The 22,231-nt window shown below is 44.6% G+C and overlaps 3 protein-coding genes across 4 annotated transcripts in view; all 3 read left to right on the top strand.

The window, feature by feature from the left end:
• LOC309805359 (uncharacterized protein) overlaps positions 1 to 22,231 on the top strand; it is a gene marked incomplete at its 3' end in the record, with an annotated part of 180,299 nt that overhangs the window by 15,186 nt on the left and 142,882 nt on the right. Inside the window, exons 5-7 of the mRNA XM_082623284.1 lie at positions 205 to 2,718; positions 8,177 to 8,432; positions 8,566 to 10,611. Of these exons, the coding sequence (XP_082479410.1) occupies positions 205 to 2,718; positions 8,177 to 8,432; positions 8,566 to 10,611 (4,816 nt within the window). The remainder of the gene's footprint in view (positions 1 to 204; positions 2,719 to 8,176; positions 8,433 to 8,565; positions 10,612 to 22,231) is intronic.
• LOC309804729 (protocadherin gamma-A5-like) lies at positions 12,458 to 22,170 on the top strand. 2 transcript variants are annotated; one of them, XM_082622280.1, is made up of 2 exons: positions 12,458 to 14,986; positions 18,277 to 18,683. In XM_082622280.1, exons 1-2 carry the CDS (start codon positions 12,563 to 12,565, stop codon positions 18,310 to 18,312), a joined length of 2,460 nt encoding a protein of 819 aa, XP_082478406.1. In that variant the 5' UTR covers positions 12,458 to 12,562; the 3' UTR covers positions 18,313 to 18,683. The 2 variants fall into 2 exon arrangements, with proteins under 2 accessions (XP_082478406.1, XP_082478407.1); XM_082622281.1 differs by lacking the exon at positions 18,277 to 18,683 and adding an exon at positions 22,109 to 22,170 and having other exon boundaries at positions 12,548 to 14,986.
• Positions 18,771 to 21,940, top strand: LOC309804736 (protocadherin gamma-B3-like). Its single transcript, XM_082622288.1, is given in 4 exon segments — positions 18,771 to 19,764; positions 19,766 to 19,913; positions 19,915 to 21,142; positions 21,145 to 21,940. Coding segments are annotated over 4 exon segments (2,457 nt in total). The 5' UTR covers positions 18,771 to 18,829; the 3' UTR covers positions 21,291 to 21,940.

Genomic DNA, 22,231 nt, shown 5'->3' with positions numbered 1-22,231 from the left:
TGTACACAAGTGATACTTTATTTACCAAGAATAGACTGCAGTAACAGGTTAGGACTCTGAGTGTCGCTGTTCACCAATCGGGAGAAGAAAAGAACCAGGAAATTAATACAAACCACAAGATTTCTGCATTACAAAGCACTAGCTATGGGGCTTTAGAAAGCTTCGAACTGGATCCCTGAGAGCGCCAACATCCAACAGTGAAAGCACATTATCTTGGACCCTGAAGATCCTTGGGATCCTCAGGCCTCCACCAAGGGAACACCCAAGAGCAAGCTATTCCGCCGCGGGGCTGTAATGGCGGCTTCACCTTATTGCCCAGACTGCAGCCGGCTGATCGGGATCTGCGTTCTCTTGGGGGCCCTGTGGGAAATCCGGGCCGAACATATCATCTACTCGGTGCCTGAGGAGCTGGAGAACGGCTCCTTCGTGGGCAACGTCGCCAAGGACCTGGGGCTGGAGCCCCGGGAGCTGGCGGAGCGAGGAGTCCGCATCGTCTCCAGAGGTAGGACGCAGCTTTTTGCTTTGAACCCGCGAAGCGGCAGCTTGGTCACTGCGGGCAGGATAGACCGGGAGGAGCTCTGTGACAGATCTCCAAAGTGTGTAGTAAACCTGGAGATTCTCCTAGAGGACAAAGTGAAGATTTTTGGAGTAGAAGTTGAAATAATCGATGTTAATGATAACGCACCCAACTTTGGGGCAGAGCAAAGGGAAATAAAAGTAGCTGAAAATGAAAATCCTGGGACAAGATTTCCTCTTCCTGAAGCTTTTGATCCGGATATAGGGATAAACTCTCTGCAGGGTTACCAGCTCAGCTCGAATGGTCACTTCTCCCTGGATGTGCAAAGCGGAGCTGATGGGATTAAGTACCCTGAACTCGTGCTGGAGCGCGCCCTGGACCGCGAGGAGGAGGCGGTTCACCATCTCGTTCTCACCGCCTTCGACGGAGGCGATCGGGTTCACTCTGGCACTGCCAGGATTCATGTAACACTTGTGGATACCAACGACAATGCCCCAGTATTCACTCAGCCCGAGTATCATGTGAATGTGCAGGAGAACGTGCCGGTGGGCTCCAGGCTACTCACAGTAAAAGCCACTGATACAGATGAAGGAGCCAATGGAGAAGTCACATATTCTTTCCGGAAAGTAAGAGATAAAATATCCCAGCTATTCCAGTTGAATTCTCTGACTGGGGACATAACAATATTGGGGGATCTGGATTATGAGGACTCTGGGTTCTATGATATAGATGTAGAAGCCCATGATGGGCCTGGTCTCCGAGGCAGAAGTAAGATACTGGTGACAATTCTGGATGTAAATGACAATGCTCCAGAAGTCACAGTTACATCTCTCACCAGCTCTATTCAAGAAACTTCTTCCCCAGGCACAGTAATTGCACTTTTCAATGTGCATGACAGTGATTCAGGAGAGAATGGCCTTGTCACATGTTCTATTCCAGATAATCTGCCATTCACACTTGAAAAGACCGTTGGAAATTATTATCGGTTGTTGACACACAGGACTCTGGATAGGGAAGAAGTCTCAGAATATAACATCACTGTAACGGCCACTGACCACGGAACTCCACCATTGTCTACAGAAACACACATCTCACTGAACGTGGCAGACGTCAATGACAACCCACCTGCCTTCCCTCAAGCTTCCTACTTGGCCTACATTCCAGAAAACAATCCTAGGGGAGCTTCTATCATCTCTGTGACCGCCCAGGACCCTGACAGTAATGAGAACTCAATGGTCACTTACTCTCTGGCTGAGGACAAGCTGCAGGGGGCGCCTCTCTCCTCCTACGTCTCTATCAACTCTGACACAGGTGTATTGTATGCTCTGCGCTCCTTTGACTATGAACAGGTTAGAGACCTGCAGCTACTTGTGACAGCCAGTGACAGCGGGGACCCTCCGCTCAGCAGTAACGTGTCTCTGAGCATATTCGTGCTGGACCAGAACGACAACACACCTGAGATTCTGTACCCCGCCCTCCCCACCGACGGTTCCACCGGTGTGGAGCTGGCACCCCGCTCTGCAGAGCCTGGCTACCTGGTGACCAAGGTGGTGGCTGTGGACAGAGACTCGGGCCAGAATGCCTGGCTGTCCTACCGCCTCCTCAAGGCCAGCGAGCCGGGACTCTTCGCGGTGGGGCTGCACACGGGCGAGGTGCGCACAGCGCGGGCCCTGCTGGACAGAGACGCGCTCAAGCAGAGCCTGGTGGTGGCAGTCCAGGACCACGGCCAGCCCCCTCTCTCTGCCACCGTCACACTCACGGTGGCCGTGGCTGACAGCATCCCAGACGTCCTGACTGACCTAGGCAGCCTGAAGCCCTCAGCGGACCCTAATGACTCGGGTCTCACGCTGTACCTAGTGGTGGCGGTGGCCGCGGTCTCCTGCGTCTTCCTCGCATTTATCATCGTGCTGCTGGCGCTCAGGCTGAGGCGCTGGCACATGTCGCGCCTGCTCCAGGCTTCAGGCAGCAGGTTGGCCAGCGTGCCCGCCTCCCACTTTGTGGGCGTGGACGGGGTGCGGGCTTTCCTGCAGACGTATTCGCACGAGGTCTCGCTCACCGCGGACTCGCGGGGGAGTCACGTGATCTTCCCGCAGCCCAACTACGCGGACACGCTCATCAGCCAGGAGACCTGTGAGAAAAGTGAGTCTCTCCTGATATCTCAAGATTTACTTGAAAGAAAAGGAGAACCCAGTCTTCAACAGGTGAGTCAGATCTTGCCACACTGAAACGTAGGCAGAGAGCTGCATAAATGTCTCCAATTACATATAAAAGACACTTCTTTTTTAGTATTCTTTAAAGTGCTTTAAAGTGGAAGGGCAGATGATCCTTCAATAATGATCAATAACAGTTACTACAGCTAGTAGTTATTGATTACTTATCCTTTGTAATCTTCATTCAGTTATAGTTTCAGCAGCAATTTCTTAATTTTATACTTCTAACCTTCTCACGTCTTTATTTTTTATTATTTTTTAACATCTTTATTGTAGTATAATTGCTTTATAACAAAGTGGATCAGCTATACATATACAAATATCCCCATATCTCCTCCCCCTTGCGTCTCCCTCCTACCCTCCCTATCCCACCTCTTGGTGGTCACTAAGCACTGAGCTGATCCCCCTGTGCTATTTGGCTGCTTCCCACTAGCTATCTATTTTATATTTGGTAGTGTATATAAGTCCATGCCACTCTCTCACTTCGTCCCAGCTTACCCTTCCTCCTCCCCATGTCCTCAAGTCCATTCTCTACGTCTGCATCTTTATTCCTGTCCTGCCCCTAGGTTCTTCATAACCTTTTTTTATTTTTTGAGTCCATATATATGTGGTAGCATACGGTATTTATTTTTCTCTTTCTGACTTACTTCACTGTGTATGACAGACTCTAGGTCCATCCACCTCACTACAAATAACTCAATTTCGTTTCTTTTTATGGCTGAGTAATATTCCATTGTATATATGTGCCACATCTTCTTTATCCATTCATCTGTCGATGGACACTTAGGTTGCTTCCATGTCCTGGCTATTGTAAATAGTGCTGCAATGAACATTGTCGTACATGACTCTTTTTGAATTATGGTTTTCTCAGGGTATATGCCCAGTAGTGGGATTGCTGGGTCATATGGTAGTTCTAGTTGTAGTTTTTTAAGGAACCTCCATATTGCTCTCCATAGTGGCTGTATCAATTTACATTCCCACCAGCAGTGCAAGAGGGTTCCCTTTTTTCCACACCCTCTCCAGCATTTATTGTTTGTAGATTTTTTGATGATGGCCATTCTGACTGATGTGAGGTGATACCTCATTGTAGTTTTGATTTGCATTTCTCTAATGCTATGTGATGTTGAGCATCCTTTCATGTGTTTGTTGGTAATCTGTATATCTTCTTTGGAGAAATGTCTGTTTAGGTTTTCTGCCCATTTTTGGATTGGGTTGTTTGATTTTTTGATACTGAGCTGCATGAGCTGCTTGTATATTTTGGAGATTAATCCTTTGTCAGTTGCTTTGTTTGCAAACATTTTCTCCCATTCTGAGCGTTGTCTTTTCGTCTTGTTTATGGTTTCCTTTGCTGTGCAAAACCTTTTAAGATTCATTAGGTCCTATTTGTTTATTTTTGTGTTTATTTCCATTTCTCTAGGAGATGGGTCAAAAAGGATCTTGCTGTGGTTTATGTCAGCGTTTTCTGCCTATGTATCTCAGCTGTTTATTTTTGTTTTTATTTCCATTTCTCTAGGAGGTGGGTCAAAGAGAATCTTGCTGTGGTTTATGTCATAGAGTTTTCTGCCTATGTTTTCCTCTAGAGTTTTATAGTGTCTGGCCTTACATTTAGGTCTTTAATCCATTTTGAGCTTATTTTTGTGTATGGTGTTAGGGAGTGTTCTAATTTCATTCTTTTACATGTGGCTATCCAGTTTTCCCAGCACCACTTATTGAAGAGGCTCTTTTCTCCATTGTATATTCTTGCCTCCTTTATCAAAACTAAGGTGACCAGGGCTTCCCTGGTGGCACAGTGGTTAAGAATCTGCCTGCCAATGCAGGAGACACGGGTTTGAGCCCTGGTCCGGGAAGATCCCACATGCCACGGAGCAACTAAGCCTGTGTGCCACATCTACTGAGCCTGCGCTCTAGATCCCATGAGCCACAATTACTGAGCCCGTGTGCCACAACTACTGAAGCCCATGCACCTAGAGCCCATGCTCCGCAACAAGAGAAGCCACCGCAGTAAGAAGCCCACGCACCACAACGAAGAGTAGCCCCCGCTCATCACAACTAGAGGAAGCCCGCACGTAGCAACGAAGACCCAACGCAGCCAAAAATAAAAAATAAATAAATTAAAAAAAAAATAAGGTGACCATATGTGCGTGGGTTTATCTCTGGGCTTTCTGTCCTGTTCCATTGATCTATATTTCTGTTTTTGTGCCAGTACTGTACTGTCTTGATTACTGTAGCTTTGTAGTGTAGTCTGAAGTCCAGGAGCCTGATTCCTCCAGCTCTGTTTTTCTTTCTCAAGATTGCTTTGGCTATTCAGGGTCTTTTGTGTTTCCATACAAATTGTGAAGTTTTTTGTTCTAGTTCTCTGAAAAATGCCATTGGTAGTTTGATAGGGGTTGCACTGAATCTGTAGATTGTTTGGGTAGTAAAGTCATTTTCACAATGTTGATTCTTCCAATCCAAAAACGTGGTATATCTCTCCATCTATTTGTATCATCTTTAATTTCTTTCATCAGTGTCTTATACTTTTCTGCATACAGTCTTTGGTCTCCTTAGGTAGGTTTATTCCTAGGTATTTTATTCTTTTTGTTGCAGTGGTAAATGGGAGTGTTTCCTTAATTTCTCTTTCAGATTTTTCATCATTAGTGTATAGGAATGCGAGAGATTTCTGTGCATTAATTTTGTATCCTGCTACTTTACCAAATTCATTGATTAGCTCTAATAGTTTTCTGGTAGCATCTTTTAGTATTCTCTATGCATAGTATCATGTCATGTGCAAACAGTGACAGCTTTACTTCTTCTTTTCCGATTTGGATTCCTTTTATTTCTTTTTCTTCTCTGATTGCTGCCTCTCACATCTTTAAAACCATTTTCCTTTAGGCATTACTGAAAGGATAGATTAGAATTGTGAAATAATTCACAATTATTAAGGAGGCAATTGTGTATATTTATTTTAAAGCATTCTCCCTTATGAAGCTGTTGTTGTATCTGGATTGAGTATTTTAAAATTTCCTCTTTTTATACCCTAATGTACTTTGCTTGAAATTTACTTTTGTTTCCTTTGGGATAGGTATTTTCCATTATGATTAAACAATGGCAATTTATAAATATTGGGGAATATACTTAACATTTAGATATAACTTTAACAGGGATAGTTTCTCAACTGGATTGGTACATTTCATATACTGTGTTGTTTCAGTTTGTGAGATGCACCAACTGACTATGTGTGATTCCTTTGGTGCACTTCTGTGATTACCAAAAATATTGCCCATTTAATTTCACTCATATTTAATAGCTTGCAGGAGTGATTTTAATAATTTCTAAATTACCTATTATGGTATCACTATGAGACCCTTTTTGATTTCTGAGGAAAACATAACTTTAAAAAATCTTTCCTTTTTCATCTTGGGAGCCTCTTATACAGGTTGGGTGACTTAGATTCTAAACTGATACGATTTATGCTATTTAGTAAGAAGGTCTCAGCCCTGGTCCCAAAAGTTGCTCATAGGTATCTCTTTCACCTTTGGGCTCTGGGATGATCTGACTTGGGGAAAATATTCATGAATGTCTAGGACTGCAAAAATTAGTGAACTTTGGATACCTGGAAATTGTAGCAATAGTTTGTGGACTATGCCTCAATTCAGCTTAAGAAGGAGAGTTTGAGTTTCTAAATACCTTTGTCTTCATGGGAAATTGTGGTGCAATACATAGAGTAAAACAGGAATGTGGTATGATACAACTAGCTGGCATGAGGAGAGGAAAGAGAAAATAATAAATGAATATTGAGAAATCGTATCTGAGGATAGATTGTTTAAAATGCTGAAGCTTTAAAATATAATTTGGAAATATCAATTGTCTTGAAACTGTGACAGACATATTTGCATGCTGGCATTAAGAATACCCAGAATCAGGGCTTCCCTGGTGGCGCAGTGGTTGAGAGTCCGCCTGCCGATGCAGGGGACTCGGGTTCGTGCCCCGGTCAGGGAAGATCCCACATGCCACGGAGCGGCTGGGCCCGTGAGCCATGGCCGCTGAGCCTGCACGTCCGGAGCCTGTGCTGCACAATGGGAGAGGCCACAACAGTGAGAGGCCCGTGTACCGCACCAAAAAAAAAAAGGCACTACGCTGTTTGCTAGGTCAACTTTCCTGAAAAAGTGACACAAAAGATGAATGAACATCAACCAGCTTATAGCGGGAGGTCAACATAGAAGGGACATTACAGGCAGGGGAAAGAGCATATGTGAAGCGCTCGGGGGGTCTTAAAAAAAAAAAGAATACCCAGAATCAGAGTGATACATATTTTTTAAATGCCTAGGAGGGCAGTAGATAATTTATAACTAATATCACATGGAAAATACATTTTTGTTTGAGTGGACGCTGGGTTTCTTTTAGAAAGTAATATTTCTGGTTAAATAAATTGTTGCTCAATTATATGATGGGCTACTACATAGCTATAAGAAACAAAAAATGGGAAACCTTTTTATGTACTGTTAGAATATGTTATCTTCAAGATATAATGAGTGATATATACACTACTATGTATAAAATAGGTAACTAATGAGAACCTACTGTACAGCACAGGGAACTCTACTCAATGCTTGGTGGTGACCTAAATGAGAAGAAAATCCAAAAAAGAGGGGATATATGTATATGTATAGCTGATTCACTTTGCTGTACAGCAGAAACTAACACAACATTGTAAAGCAACTATACTCCAATAAAAATTAATTTAATAAAATAAAATGCACCAAAGTCTTATAGCTCAGATTTCAAGGAAACTCAATAGAAGTTTCCACAAATTTGATAACAATCAAAAAAATTACATTTTATTACTAACAAATGGTTGAGAATTTGAAAGAAACCTCTGCGAACTGTCAAAAAATAAAAAGCAAATTTCCATCAATTAAAAAAAGATATAATGAGTGAAAAAAGCAAGATGCAGAACACTGTATATTGTATACTTCCTTTTGTGTCCGAAACCGGGGGAGAATATTTTTAGAAATCTGCTGAACTATACAAAACATACTAATGGAATGATACGCAAAAAACATAGCACTCATTTCTTCTGGGAGAAATATGTTGTTGAAAGCAGAGAGGGAGAGCCTATAAAATATGCCATATGTGCCTTTTGAATTTCGAACTGTATGAATGTATACCTATTTAAAAACAAATAAATACTCCTTGTAAATCACCCCCCAAAAAAAGAGAAAAAAAAAAAAAGTTCCTTGCAAAACATTTACAAGACATTAGTGCAGTTTCTAGGGAAAACCTCTGGGCGTCGCTGTAGGTCAAAAGAAGGAAGAGAAGATAATCAGAGACGCATTTGGGAACCTCTGAAAGGGTAACTTCCTGCTCAAACAAACCACACAGGGGAGGCCAGTACAGGTTTGGATAGAGGAAACGAAAGCAGGAAAAGTGACCCTATCCCGGATTTTGCTTATTCCTCCTCCCGACCAAGGAGCAGAGCAGCAGTGGAGGGAGACAGGATGAGGCCGAGCGCAGAGAGGAGCGGCCGAGCGCGGTGGCGGCAGGTACTGTTGCCCTTCCTGCTGTCTTTGTTCCGCGGGGCTCTCCCAGACCAAATTCGCTACTCAATTCCCGAGGAGCTGGCCAAGAACTCGGTGGTAGGAAACCTCGCCAAGGATCTGGGGCTCAGTGTCCGGGACTTGCCGGCCCGGAAGTTGCGGGTTACCGCGGAGAAGGAATATTTTATTGTAAACCCTGAGAGCGGGGACTTACTTGTGAGTGATAGAATAGACCGAGAGCAGATATGTGGGAAGAAGCCTCTGTGCATTCTGGATTTCGATACTGTCGCTGAAAACCCACTAAATATTTTCCATGTATCAGTAATAGTACAGGATATAAATGACAACACTCCGCTATTCAAACAGAGTAAGATTGACTTAAAAATTGGAGAATCCACTAAGCCAGGTAAAGCATTTCCACTAGACCCGGCGCTGGATTTGGATGCTGGTCCTAATTCACTGCAAAGATACAACCTTAATGAAAATGAGCACTTTGATCTCACAGAGAAACAGACTCCAGATGGACGTAAATATCCTGAGTTGATTCTGAAACATCCTCTGGACAGAGAAGAGCAGAATTTTCATCATCTGGTCCTGACAGCTGTAGACGGTGGGGACCCACCCCAAAGTGGCACCACCCAGATCCAAATCCAAGTCACAGATGCCAACGATAATCCCCCAGTGTTCAGCCAGGACGTGTACAGGGTCAGCCTGCAAGAGGGCGTGCCCCCTGGCTTCTTAGTGCTTCAACTGACAGCCAGCGACCAGGACGAGGGCGTCAACGCAGAGATCATCTACTCCTTCCATAATGTGGATGAACAAGTGGAACAACTTTTTAACTTAGACAGAAGAACAGGAGAAATCACGACAAACGATGATTTTGATTTTGAAATCGCTAGTAGTTACACTCTCACTGTAGAAGCGAAAGATCCTGGAGATCTAGCAGCCCATTGCAGTGTCCAAGTCGAAATTCTCGATGAGAATGATTGTGCACCGGAAGTGATTGTGACTTCAATATTTACTCCCCTACCAGAGGATTCACCACCAGGAACAGTGATCGCCTTGATAAAAACAAGAGATAGAGACTCGGGAGAAAATGGAGAAGTTTACTGCCAAATCTTGGGAAAGGCCGAGTTTATACTGAAATCTTACTCGAAGAACTATTACAAGCTAGTGACAGACAGGACCCTGGACCGGGAGGAGATCCCAGAATACAACGTCACTATAATGGCCACCGACAGAGGCAAGCAGCCCCTCTCCTCTAGTATAAGCATCACTCTGCGCCTCGCAGATGTCAACGACAACGCTCCAGTTTTCCACCAGGCCTCCTACGTGGTCCACGTGCCAGAAAACAACCCCCCCGGCGCCTCCATCGCCCAAGTTAGCGCTTCAGATCCAGACTTGGGGCCCAACAGCCACGTCTCCTACTCCATCCTGGCCAGCGACCTGGAGCCGCGCGCACTGTCGTCCTACGTGTCCGTGAGCGCGCAGAGCGGCGTGGTGTTCGCGCAGCGCGCCTTCGACCACGAGCAGCTGCGCGCCTTCGAGCTGACGCTGCAGGCCCGCGACCACGGCTCGCCCGCGCTCAGCGCCAACGTGAGCCTGCGCGTGCTGGTGGGCGACCGCAACGACAACGCGCCCAGGGTGCTGTACCCGGCGCTGGGGCCCGACGGCTCGGCGCTCTTCGACACGGTGCCGCGCGCCGCGCAGCCCGGCCACCTAGTCACCAAGGTGGTGGCGGTGGACGCTGACTCTGGACACAACGCCTGGCTGTCCTACCACGTGCTGCAGGCCAGCGAGCCCGGACTGTTCAGCGTGGGGCTGCGCACGGGCGAGGTGCGCACGGCGCGGGCCCTGGGCGACAGGGACGCGGCCCGCCAGCGCCTGCTGGTTGCTGTGCGCGATGGGGGACAGCCGCCCCTCTCGGCCACCGCCACGCTGCTCCTGGTTTTCGCGGACAGCCTGCAGGAGGCGCTGCCGGACCTCAGTGACCACTCTGAGCCCACTGACCCCCAAGCTGAGCTGCAGTTTTACTTGGTGGTGGCCTTGGCCTTGATCTCGGTGCTCTTCCTCCTGGCAGTGATTCTGGCGGTCGCCCTACACCTTCGACGCTCCTCCAGCCCCGCTGCCTGGGGCTGCTTTCAGCCTGGTGTCTGTGTCAAGTCTGGACCCGTGGTTCCCCCCAACTACAGTGAGGGAACATTGCCCTATTCCTACAATCTGTGTGTTGCCTCACAATCAGCTAAGGCAGAATTTAATTTTCTCAGCATCACTCCAGAAATGGCTCCCCCTCAGGATCTCCTCTGCGAAGATGCCTCTTGGGCGCCAAGTAGTAATCATGGAGATGCTGGGGTCCCATTTGCCTCAGGTACTATTTTAAAGGTGAGCTTTAATTTAATTCACTTTTTTACCTTGTGGTTTCAATGTTTATTAACAAATCACCTAACCGGAGTAGAAGTCTTCAATTCATATTTTATTGTTTTGTGGGTAGAATTTAGGTGGTTTTCTGCCTTAAATATCATAATCATATTTAAACAAATCTTTGACATAGGTTTTCTATCTGACAGGTGAGATTTATTTATCATAGTTACAAGCTTTTACTTCATAAGATACTTCTTTTTCTTCCTCATCTTTACATTCCTTCCCTCTGAAAGTTTATTACTGTTGAGACCTTAAGCTATTCCTTTTTCCTTCAGGGTCTTTATATTAGTTTTATTCATTTTAGTTGTACTTCCTCTTAGAATTATAGTACTTAAGAGTAAAGGGAGCTCCCCATCTCACTAGTTTGGGAAACTGGGAACCAAAGAAAGGAAGAATTTTACTCAATGTCATGGCCTGTCAACAGCAGAGCATGGGTAGGACTGACATGAACACCAGCACTCTTCGTATCTTTACAAGCTAAGTGTCTTGGGATCCCAGATCTATTTTAAAAGGTTGTGAAAAGTTTGAGGTATGCAGTGTCTACTATTAAGAGTGTGTTTAATAAATGGGAGAAATCTTTCTCTCTCAGGCACAATAACAAGTTGCTCTTGTGAAAAATTGTACATTGAGAAAAATTTTGCAACCTATTCTCACATTGTTTCCTTAAAACTTTATTTTTTGAATTTTCTAGGTATAGATGTAAAACATCTTTATTTTCTTTGTTTTCCTATAAAGGTGTCATTAAGTAAAAATTGCTTCTCTCAATGGACTCTCTGAAATGTCCACTTTTTTTTTTTAGTCTTGAGGCATTTCTTTTTCTGCTATCATATAAAGGTGATAACATTAAATATCTGTCTTAACATAGAAAGGCCACTCACTGCCTGCTCAATGATAAGTATCTGGACTTGTTTTTCTGTAAGAGTGATGAACTAAAGCCCTTTCTGCCATAGTCACTCTACTGATTTTCCCCAGGTGTCTGTAACTGTAAAACATCTAACTCCAATTTAGACATGGTAATAGGAAAATATAAATAATGCATAGTTAATCCGACTCAAACTCTCGGTCTGATATAGTGTAGCTGCCATGTTCTTAGTGTGAAAATCTTTTTGTTGTTGTTGTTGTTATCTTGTGAGGTCTTCAAGAAAGTTTCAAGAAAATCTTGAAACTTTCTTGAAGACCTCACAAGTAACAAAAAGCAAAAAAAAAAAGTCCCTTTATTTCTTCTGCATATGACAGCTAATGCAATTTGCATAATTCAGTAGGCCTTTTTTCAAAGGTCTACTGAGAGCTAGAATTGTTTTCTTGGCATTCTTATATACAAATGGGCATGTTTTCATAAATATATTCTAATTAAAAAGTAAAATCTTAAAACCCGCAAAAGAATACTGATGTCCTAATTAAATGGATTCAATATAGGTAAGAGGTAAATAAAAGGCGTAGGCTCAATGGCACAGTAAGTAAAACTTCTAAAGAAGTAAAAAATAATCTAATAATTATATTAATCTCAGAATTAATCTTGTGGAAGTCTTTTGCTATTTTAGAATTAAATCTTATTTAAATATAAGGAGTGTCACGTGGTAATATATTAAGGATACAGAAAATTATTAGAAATAAAATATAATTAAACATATTTGAAATCAAAACAGAATTGGTGTAGTAACTGGTTAGGACTCTGAGTGTCGCTGTTCACTAAAGTGGGAAAGAAGCTGCCGCTGATGCGATCAGACTCTGTTCCTTCCTCACTAAGCACGCGCAGACCAGACAAGCTCCTGGGAAAAGCCCCCCCACCCGCGCCCCTCTCCCATTTCCGCAAGGGAATGTGTTCCCCTTGGCTTTAGAGAAGTAAGGAAACAGCAGATTGGAACCAGGACTAAGAGAAAACTGGTCGGAGACAGGCAATGGCGGGTCCACTGAGGGGTTGGGGCTTCAGAGAGCTGTTCCTGCTCTCCATGCTGCTGGGGACGCTGTGCGGAGCCGGGGCCGGGCAGATCCGCTACTCGGTGCCAGAGGAGCTGGATAAAGGCTCCTTCGTGGGCAACATCGCCAAGGACCTGGGGCTGGAGCCCCGGGAGCTGGCGGAGCGGGGAGTCCGCATCGTCTCCAGAGGTAGGACGCAGCTCTTTGCTCTGAATCCGCGAAGCGGCAGCTTGGTCACCGCAGTCAGGATAGACCGGGAGGAGCTCTGCGCTCAGAGCGCGCGGTGTCTGGTGAGTTTTAACATCTTGGTTGAGAGTAAAATGAAAATGTATGGGGTAGAAGTAGAAATAATCGATATTAATGATAACTTCCCGCGTTTCCGGGATGAGGAAGTAAAAGTAAAAGTTAATGAAAATGCGGCTGTGGGAACGCGGTTAGTACTTCCCTTTGCTCGAGATGCCGATGTGGGTGTGAACTCCCTCCAGAGTTACCAGCTCAGCTCCAATATGCACTTCTCTTTGGCCGAGAAAAGCGACACAGATGGACAGAAATATCCAGAACTGGTACTGGAACAGCCGTTGGACCGAGAGAAAGTATCTGTTCACGACCTCCTACTCACAGCTTTAGATGGCGGAGACCCCGTACTCTCTGGTACCACGCACATCCGCGTGATGGTCCTCGATGCAAACGATAACGCGCCCCTGTTCACTCAATCCGAGTACAGAGTTAGTGTTCCAGAGAACATAGCTCTCGGCACTCGGCTGCTCACACTAACCGCCACGGATCCAGATGAGGGAATAAATGGGAAATTGACCTACTCTTTTCGCAATGAAGAAGACAAAATTTCAGAGACTTTCCAACTTGATTCCAACTTGGGTGAAATCTCAACTCTGCAATCACTGGATTACGAAGAATCCAGATTCTATCACATGGAAGTGGTAGCTCAGGATGGAGGTGCTCTTCTTGCCAGCGCTAAGGTACTAATCACAGTTCAGGACGTGAATGACAATGTGCCTGAAGTGATCCTCACCTCTCTCGCCAGTTCCATCTCTGAAGACTGTCTTCCCGGAACGATAATTGCTCTGTTTAGCGTACATGATGGTGATTCTGGAGAGAATGGTGAGATTGCATGTTCTATTCCCAGGAACTTGCCTTTTAAATTGGAAAAGTCAGTTGATAATTACTATCACTTACTGACAACAAGAACCCTGGACAGAGAAGAGATCTCAGATTACAACATCACAGTAACTGTCACTGACTGTGGAAATCCACCACTGTCTACAGAAAACCACATCTCCCTGAGAGTGACAGACATCAATGACAACCCTCCCGTTTTCCCTCACACCTCATACTACACCTACATCCCAGAAAACAACCCCAGAGGCATCTCGATCTTCTCTGTGAATGCCCATGACCCCGACAGCGGCAACAATGCCCAAGTCACTTACTCTCTGGCTGAGAACAAATTTCAGGGAACGCCTCTATCATCCTGCATCTCCATCAACTCTGACACTGGAGTCCTGTATGCACTGTGCTCTTTCGACTATGAGCAGGTTAGAGAACTGCAGCTGTGGGTGACAGCCAGTGACAGTGGGGACCCTCCACTCAGCAGCAACGTGTCACTGAGCCTGTTCATCCTGGACCAGAACGACAACACACCTGAGATTCTGTACCCCGCCCTCCCCACCGACGGTTCCACCGGTGTGGAGCTGGCACCCCGCTCTGCAGAGCCTGGCTACCTGGTGACCAAGGTGGTGGCTGTGGACAGAGACTCGGGCCAGAACGCCTGGCTGTCCTACCGCCTGCTCAAGGCCAGCGATCCAGGACTCTTCACGGTGGGGCTGCACACGGGCGAGGTGCGCACAGCGCGGGCCCTGCTGGACAGAGACGCGCTCAAGCAGAGCCTGGTGGTGGCGGTCCAGGACCACGGCCAGCCCCCTCTCTCGGCCACCGTCACGCTCACGGTGGCTGTGGCTGATAGCATCCCAGATGTGCTGGCGGACTTGGGCAGCCTCAAACCCTCCGCTGATCCTGAGGACTCGAGCCTCACGCTGTACCTAGTGGTGGCGGTGGCCGCGGTCTCCTGCGTCTTCCTCGCATTTGTCATCGCGCTGCTGGCGCTCAGACTGCGGCGCTGGCACAGGTCGCGCGTGCTGCAGGCTTCCGTCAGCGGGTTGGCTGGCGCGCCCGCCTCTCACTTTGTGGGCGTGGACGGGGTGCGGGCTTTCCTGCAGACCTATTCCCATGAGGCCTGGCTCACCGCGGACTCGCGGGGGAGTCACGTGATCTTCCCGCAACCCAACTACGCGGACACGCTCATCAGCCAGGAGAGCTGTGAGAAAAGCGAGCCTCTCCTGATATCTGAGAAGATAAACGCAAAGGAAACAGAGCTAGGAGTTGTTCAGGTGAGTTTTCTTTTTTCTGTAGCTATGCTTGGAGCATTTTCTTCATTTGTTTCCATCATTTTTCTGCCCCATTCAAAATCGGTTAAGTACGTAAATAGTGAATCATTATTTGCTTTATTTACAGATTAACTTGATTTGATAATTGATGCTTTCTCCGTTTGTTTTCAAATTATATTTTGGTTTTAATGTCTTTTTTCTATAATGTGTGGATATTTTAGAAACTATAGCTGATATCCATAGGCTTAAGTGAAACAAATATTTTAAAAGAAAGTGGTTATACATAATCACTTTATCCAAAGGCTTTCTTATACCAGAACTGTTTGTTAATAGAAGAGTTGTTTGATTAGAACATCCAAATTGTTAGATGTAATGTTCTCTTTTGAATATTTGCCTAAACACCAATAGCACAGATGTTTTGGAAAAAGTATTGTGCAGTATTGGTATTTTACTACCTGCTATTTTTGTAAGGGTACTAATAATTTGCATAAATCAGTGGAAGAATATAGAAAACTTCTGCGTGATCAATATCAGAAAGCAGATTAAATTTATAGTGATGATAATGTTTGTGGCATTCTGAAATCTGGAAAGTTTAGGTTAACCCACGTAATAATTGGACATGTGTAATTGTTTAGAGAAGAAATCAAAGGATCCTTTGAATTATGCTTTAGAATAAATTCTGTGATGCAGTTTAAAATCTCCAAATAATTAGATACCAGTTCATTAAATACATATATACCATACACCTGGCATCTTCTGGTTACACATAACCCCTCCACTTTTCAGAATCAATATCGACCTGAATGTTTGCATTTCTGCAAGTGCAGCTACAATTCTGCTTTATTAGAAGAGTTTAAGATTTGTATTTGGAAAATCAATTCAACTGATAAAATAAAGTAAGGCAGGACAAGAAAAATTAAGGATAAAATTCTCTGTGTTTGTTTGGGCCTCCTCCCTCCCTAATGTGCAGTGTACATTTGTATTACACATTAACCAGAGCTCCTCAGAGATGAGAATGCCTGCTTGACTGTATTTTTTCTTTCAATATTTTTTCTTTCTCCTGATGCTAGCACTGTAACTTCTTAAAAGAATAGTGTTCTTTCCCAGCTCTGTAGAGGGTCACAGCGACTTTCTGCTCACTTTGTACGTACTTACCTGGACTATGTATTCTTGGTGAACTTTACACAGAATATCAGTATATCATTTTGATAAACGATCCTTTGTCTCAAAAATGTATATGACTGTGCCTTCAACTTCTAACAGGCAGAGCAGTTCTCAGAGCTTTCTGAGAAGCTGCTTCCTGGGTTATAATCCTCAGTTCAGCTCGAATAAAATTCCCTTTTTTTCTTCTTGATAGTTAATTAAATTTACACTGACACAACTTTAAAATGGTTTGGAAATTTAAAAAACTATTTCTCAGGGATGTGCTCATCTTAAACTATGAGATTTTTCTTATGAAATACTGGTCTGTGTGTCTCAAATTTCACGAATATGTCTTGTGTAATGGAAGAACTATGTATGCTATTCATTTTGCATATGATTTGCTGAAGATGATTTTCAGGTCCTTCTTTTAAAAAGATTTTTCAATCTTTAAAATTTTGTACTTTCAACAACTTGAACATCAGCTGCAAAGTATGAATAAATGGGGAAAATGGCAATAAAATATTATTAATGGAATAGTAGGTTACATTACTCAGCCACATGAAAGGGTTACCATTCATTTGGGAACCTAGGACCACTTGATTTTTATTTTTTAAACATTTATTTGAAGGGAATCTAATTATATTTATATATGGGCAATTCTGATCTCAGGGTACAATGTGCAGACTCACTGAATAGTGAAATCATCCAAAGAGTGACAAGAGAATCTGTATGATAAATACTGAATACTGACATCATTCACTCCTACATGAAAACTCACTTTTCCATTATTTTTTAAAGAAAAGATTCCTGTATAGATTTGGGTATGTGTCCTGGGTTAACTTTTTCATGCAATGGGAAAAAATACCTTTTATATCTCTATAAACTTCAATAGACTTTACATAATAAAATGCTTGATCTACACACCATGAGTGTATATACTATATATAGTATACTCTTAAATATTTGAATCTTTAGCTTCATATGTGTTCTGAAAAGATAACTTTCCTGTACTAATTGAAGTGTTCACACAGTGTTAAAAAAAAAAGGCACTTGCTCAGTCATATTTTGGAGCAGTCTTGAGTCAGTAGTGTTTTTTATGTTTGTATAGAGAAGCCAATGAGTTTCTGTCTAGAATCCTGGATAAATGTGCTTTCCCACTATAAAATGAGTTCTACATTGTTATACATCTTTCAAGTTTTAGACTGACAATATATTATGTAGTTTTAAAAATACAATTTCTGAATGAAGATTTCTAGTTTGGAAATGGAATTAAAACTCTAAGACATCTATCAGAGATATGGAAACTGAAGTGCTTATTGCTAAGGGAAGAGTGTCAATAACAAAGAGTTGAGATGATACGATAGTAACCCAGAGACCAAGGAAAAGTGGACAACATAGATTACTTTCTTTGGAATATATCATTATAAGGACTCATACTTCACCCGCAAAATCCAAGTAACTCACCATTTCTAAGCTACTTGAGAAGGAACAGTACAATTAAAGACAATGGTAATGTAGTGTGGACAAATAAAATTAGTGGAATAGTTTTAAATCATAGTCATTTAATTAAAAAGACACGGGAAAGTGTCTTTTTTTTTTTTTTTTTTTTTTTTTTTTGCTGTACGCCGGCCTCTCACTGCTGTGGCCTCTCCCGTTGCGGAGCACAGGCTCCGGACACACAGGCTCCGCGGCCATGGCTCGCGGGCCCAGCCGCTCCGCGGCATGTGGGATCTTCCGGGATCGGGGCACGAACCCGTGTCCCCTGCATCGGCAGGCGGACTCTCAACCACTGCGCCACCAGGGAAGCCCCAAAGTGTCTATTTTTAATTAAATGACTACGATTTAAGGAAAAGAGAGTTTCTTGCTTCTTTACCATACTTCTATTTCATAAGGACAACCAATCTCCTTGCTATCTATCAGTTATTTTGGGGAGAAGATTATAAAGACAGAAGAAAGCAATGCATAGGATAAAACTAAAAGCTGTGAGATTTATAACTTTTATAAGTTGGAAGAAAAGGAAATAGAGTGAAATAACAATACATATCAAGCTGATATTTCAAGAATTTTCATATTACACTTTCTGCCACAACCAACACTTTCATTTGTATCACTTCTACATATTACTTTATTTGGTCTTCAATTTTACTGAGGTATGCAGGGAAGATGTTATTATGGCCACTGTATGAAAATGGAAACTAAAAGCATGACGATGCCAATAAACATCTTCAGCAAGATAACTCTGGCTTTGAGGAATAAAAATCACCTGATTTGGATGGATAAAGTTCAAGTTCAAAGAAATGACAGCGAGAACAAAGATACAGTACATTTTTAAAAATGTTAAAATCCTTATAACATGGGACGAATGAGTATCTGTATGAGGACACAGTAGACTTGTCTTCTAGCCGGCTCTATATTTGGAATTGATTTAGTAATCACTAGTGCAGTTCTGCAGCCGAGGCGCGGGGTGCAGCTGTTGGCTAGTACTGAACAAAGTATCCAGCTCCTCCTGATGCAAAGGAATCGCCTGGGGACCGCGGAATCGCGCGAACTGTGCACTCTCTGAGGTTTTCTGCAGCAGAAATATCTATCCGAGAATCTGCTTGCCAAGACGTGTCCAAGGAATAACTCCTGCTCAGAAATTTTTGGGATCATTTAGCGATCGCAGCTCTCTGGGATCAGAAAGGCAAAGGCGCAGAGAGCGGGATGGGAAACCGCTTGGGGTCGAAGCGCCAGGCTGGGCGGAGTCGAATTTTGTTTCTCTTCCTGCTGTCTTTGTTCCGCCCGGCGCTTTCGGAGCAAGTCCGCTACACTATTCCAGAGGAGCTGGCCAGGGGCTCGCAGGTGGGGAACCTCGCCAAGGATCTGGGGCTTGGCGTGCGAGATTTGCGTACACGGAACCTGCGGGTTAGTGCAGAGAAGAAATTCTTCACAGTGAGCACCGAGAACGGAGACTTACTTGTGAGCGACCGTATAGACCGAGAGCAGATTTGTGGCAAGAAGTCGATGTGTGTTCTGGAATTCGAAATGGTCGCTGAAAAGCCTTTGAACTTTTTTCATATAACCGTGGAGATTCAAGATGTCAACGACAACCCACCGACCTTTAGCCGAAATGTCACTGAGCTGGAAATCAGTGAACTGGCCCTAACTGGAGCCACCTTTGCCCTGGAATCTGCACAAAATTCAGATGTAGGTGTCAATTCCCTGCAGCAATACTACCTCAACCCTGACCCTCATTTCTTTTTGATCCAGAAGGAGAACCCAGATGGCAGTAGGTACCCAGAAGTGGTAGTGCAGGCTCCCCTGGACAGAGAAGAGCAGTCCTGCCACCACCTGGTCCTCACGGCTGTGGATGGGGGTGAGCCAGCCAGAAGCTGCACTATGCAGATCAGGGTAGTTGTGGCAGATGCAAATGATAAGCCCCCAGTGTTCACCCAGGACATGTACAGGGTCAGTGTTCAAGAGAACCTACCCCTGGGTTCCTCTGTGTTAAGAGTGATGGCCACTGACTTGGATGAGGGCATCAATGCTGAGATCACCTACGCTTTTATCAATATTGGTAAGGCAGTGAGACAACTGTTCAAGCTGGACAGTGAAACAGGGGAACTCACCACTGGTGGAGGACTGGACTTTGAAGAGAGGGAGCTACACAATTGGGGTGGAAGCAAAGGATGGTGGATGTCACACTGTGCATTGCAAACTACAAATAGATATTTTGGATGAAAATGACAATGCTCCCGAGATAACCCTGGATTCTGAATCTAAATATATACAAGAAGATGCTGAGCTGGGGGGCTGTGGTTGCCTTGATCAAAACACATGATCTAGATTCTGGATTTAATGGGGAAATCTTATGCCAACTAAAAGGAAATTTCCCATTTAAAATAGTTCAAGATACAAAAAACACATACAAGCTGGTGACAGATAGAGCCTTAGACCGGGAGAAGACTCTGGAATACAATGTCACTATCACAGCTACTGACAAGGGCAAGCCGCCCCTGTCCTCTAAAAGGAGTGTCACCTTGAAAGTCGCTGATGTCAACGACAACGCTCCAGTTTTCCACCAGGCCTCTTACGTGGTCCACGTGGCCGAAAACAACCCGCCCGGCGCCTCCATCGCCCAAGTTAGCGCTTCAGGTCCAGACTTGGGGCCCAACGGCCACGTCTCCTATTCCATCCTGGCCAGCGACCTGGAGCCGCGCGCGCTGTTGTCCTACGTGTCCGTGAGCGCGCAGAGCGGCGTGGTGTTCGCGCAGCGCGCCTTCGACCACGAGCAGCTGCGCGCCTTCGAGCTGATGCTGCAGGCCCGCGACCACGGCTCGCCCGGACTCAGCGCCAGTGTGAGCCTGCGCGTGCTGGTGGGCGACCGCAACGACAACGCGCCCAGGGTGCTGTACCCGGCGCTGGGGCCCGACGGCTCGGCGCTCTTCGACACGGTGCCGCGCGCCGCGCAGCCCGGCTACCTGGTCACCAAGGTGGTGGCGGTGGACGCCGACTCTGGACACAACGCCTGGCTGTCCTACCACGTGCTGCAGGCCAGCGAGCCCGGACTGTTCAGCGTGGGGCTGCGCACGGGCGAGGTGCGCATGGCGCGGGCCCTGGGCGACAGGGACGCGGCCCGCCAGCGCCTGCTGGTTGCTGTGCGCGATGGGGGACAGCCGCCCCTCTCGGCCACCGCCACGCTGCTCCTGGTTTTCGCGGACAGCCTTCAGGAGGCGCTGCCGGACCTCAGTGACCACTCTGAGCCCACTGACCCCCAAGCTGAGCTGCAGTTTTACCTGGTGGTGGCCTTGGCCTTGATCTCGGTGCTCTTCCTCCTGGCAGTGATTCTGGCTGTTGCCCTGAGTTTGCGACGCTCCTCCAGCCCCGCCACCTGGAGTTGCTTTCAGACTAGTTTTTGCTCCAAAACTGGACCCGGAGTTCTCCCCAACTATGGGGAAGGGACTTTACCATATTCCTACAAACTGTGTGCTGCCACACATTCCTCAAAGACTGAGTTTAAATTTCTCAATATAAAGCCTGAAATACTCCACCACGAGATCTTCTGTATAATGAAGCCTCTTGGCTTGAAAGTACCAGTAATGACAATCCCCAAATTGCTTGTAATTCAGTCAATTTGCAACAGGTGAATTACTTCAAAACCTTTTCCTCCCATAAGTATAATTAGGTTTCGATTCACTATTTTAGAGGTCAAAAAGTATACAGGCTAAGTATGCCCTGTTTTTTGTGGGGTTTGTTTTTTTTTTTTGGTGTTTTATTGATTTTTCTGGACAGAGAATGGGGATGTGGAGGCTGTTAGAAATTCTTTGTTCACTAATCTGTGTTGCAGTTGTTATTTCATGGAATGTGGCTTAGTGATGATCTTGAAATTTCTGTTAATTCTAAAACAATATGTCCTGAAACATTTTTAATATGCTAGTACCACACATTCTCATTGTAGGACATGTTATTTATATATAATCTAGACAATTAAGTGGTTTACATGGTTTCAGTGTAGTCAATCCTAAACTATGTTTTATATATAATATAAATATAAGAATACTTTTTCACTGTAGCCTATATATTTTCACTTCCTTTGCATGTTCTTGAGGGTATACACAAATATTGGCTAAATTAGGGCAGTTCTTAATCTGTATGTTGATAAAAATAGTTAATGACGTCTAAAAATGGCAACTCTTGTGACCTAGTGGTGGATTGGTCCCAAACATGTTTGTGGTTGTTGGTACCCTTACTGAAAATGAGAGAAATATAAATGATGGTGGAGTGTGGATTTCAAGATTTATAGAAAAGTGTAAACGTATTTGTGTTCTCCAATGCCATAAGAAATGTCACAGAAATAAGTGTCATTCCAGGGAACATATAAAACATTTCAAAAATACGCTATTTTATTCTTCCAAATGCTTTTCATTCTTGGGGAGAGAAATATTGAGTGTCATCTATGCAGGTTTAGCAGAAATAAGATCCTGTGTATAATGGTTTCCACAGAACCGTGCAGTATTAAGTTAGGACTCTAAGCGTCGCTGTTCACCAACCCGGGTAAGGAAAGCCCTGAGAACTCGAGTTATATCCTCAAAGCACAAAGCACATCTTACACCAAAGCTTTGCAGC

This window comes from Mesoplodon mirus, assembly GCF_964341445.2.
Source record: "Mesoplodon mirus genome assembly, chromosome: 5".
Classification (NCBI taxonomy): Eukaryota; Metazoa; Chordata; class Mammalia; order Artiodactyla; family Ziphiidae; genus Mesoplodon; species Mesoplodon mirus.
The sequence above is the reverse complement of the archived record's forward strand: the minus strand, read 5'-3'. Positions and strand labels throughout refer to the sequence as shown.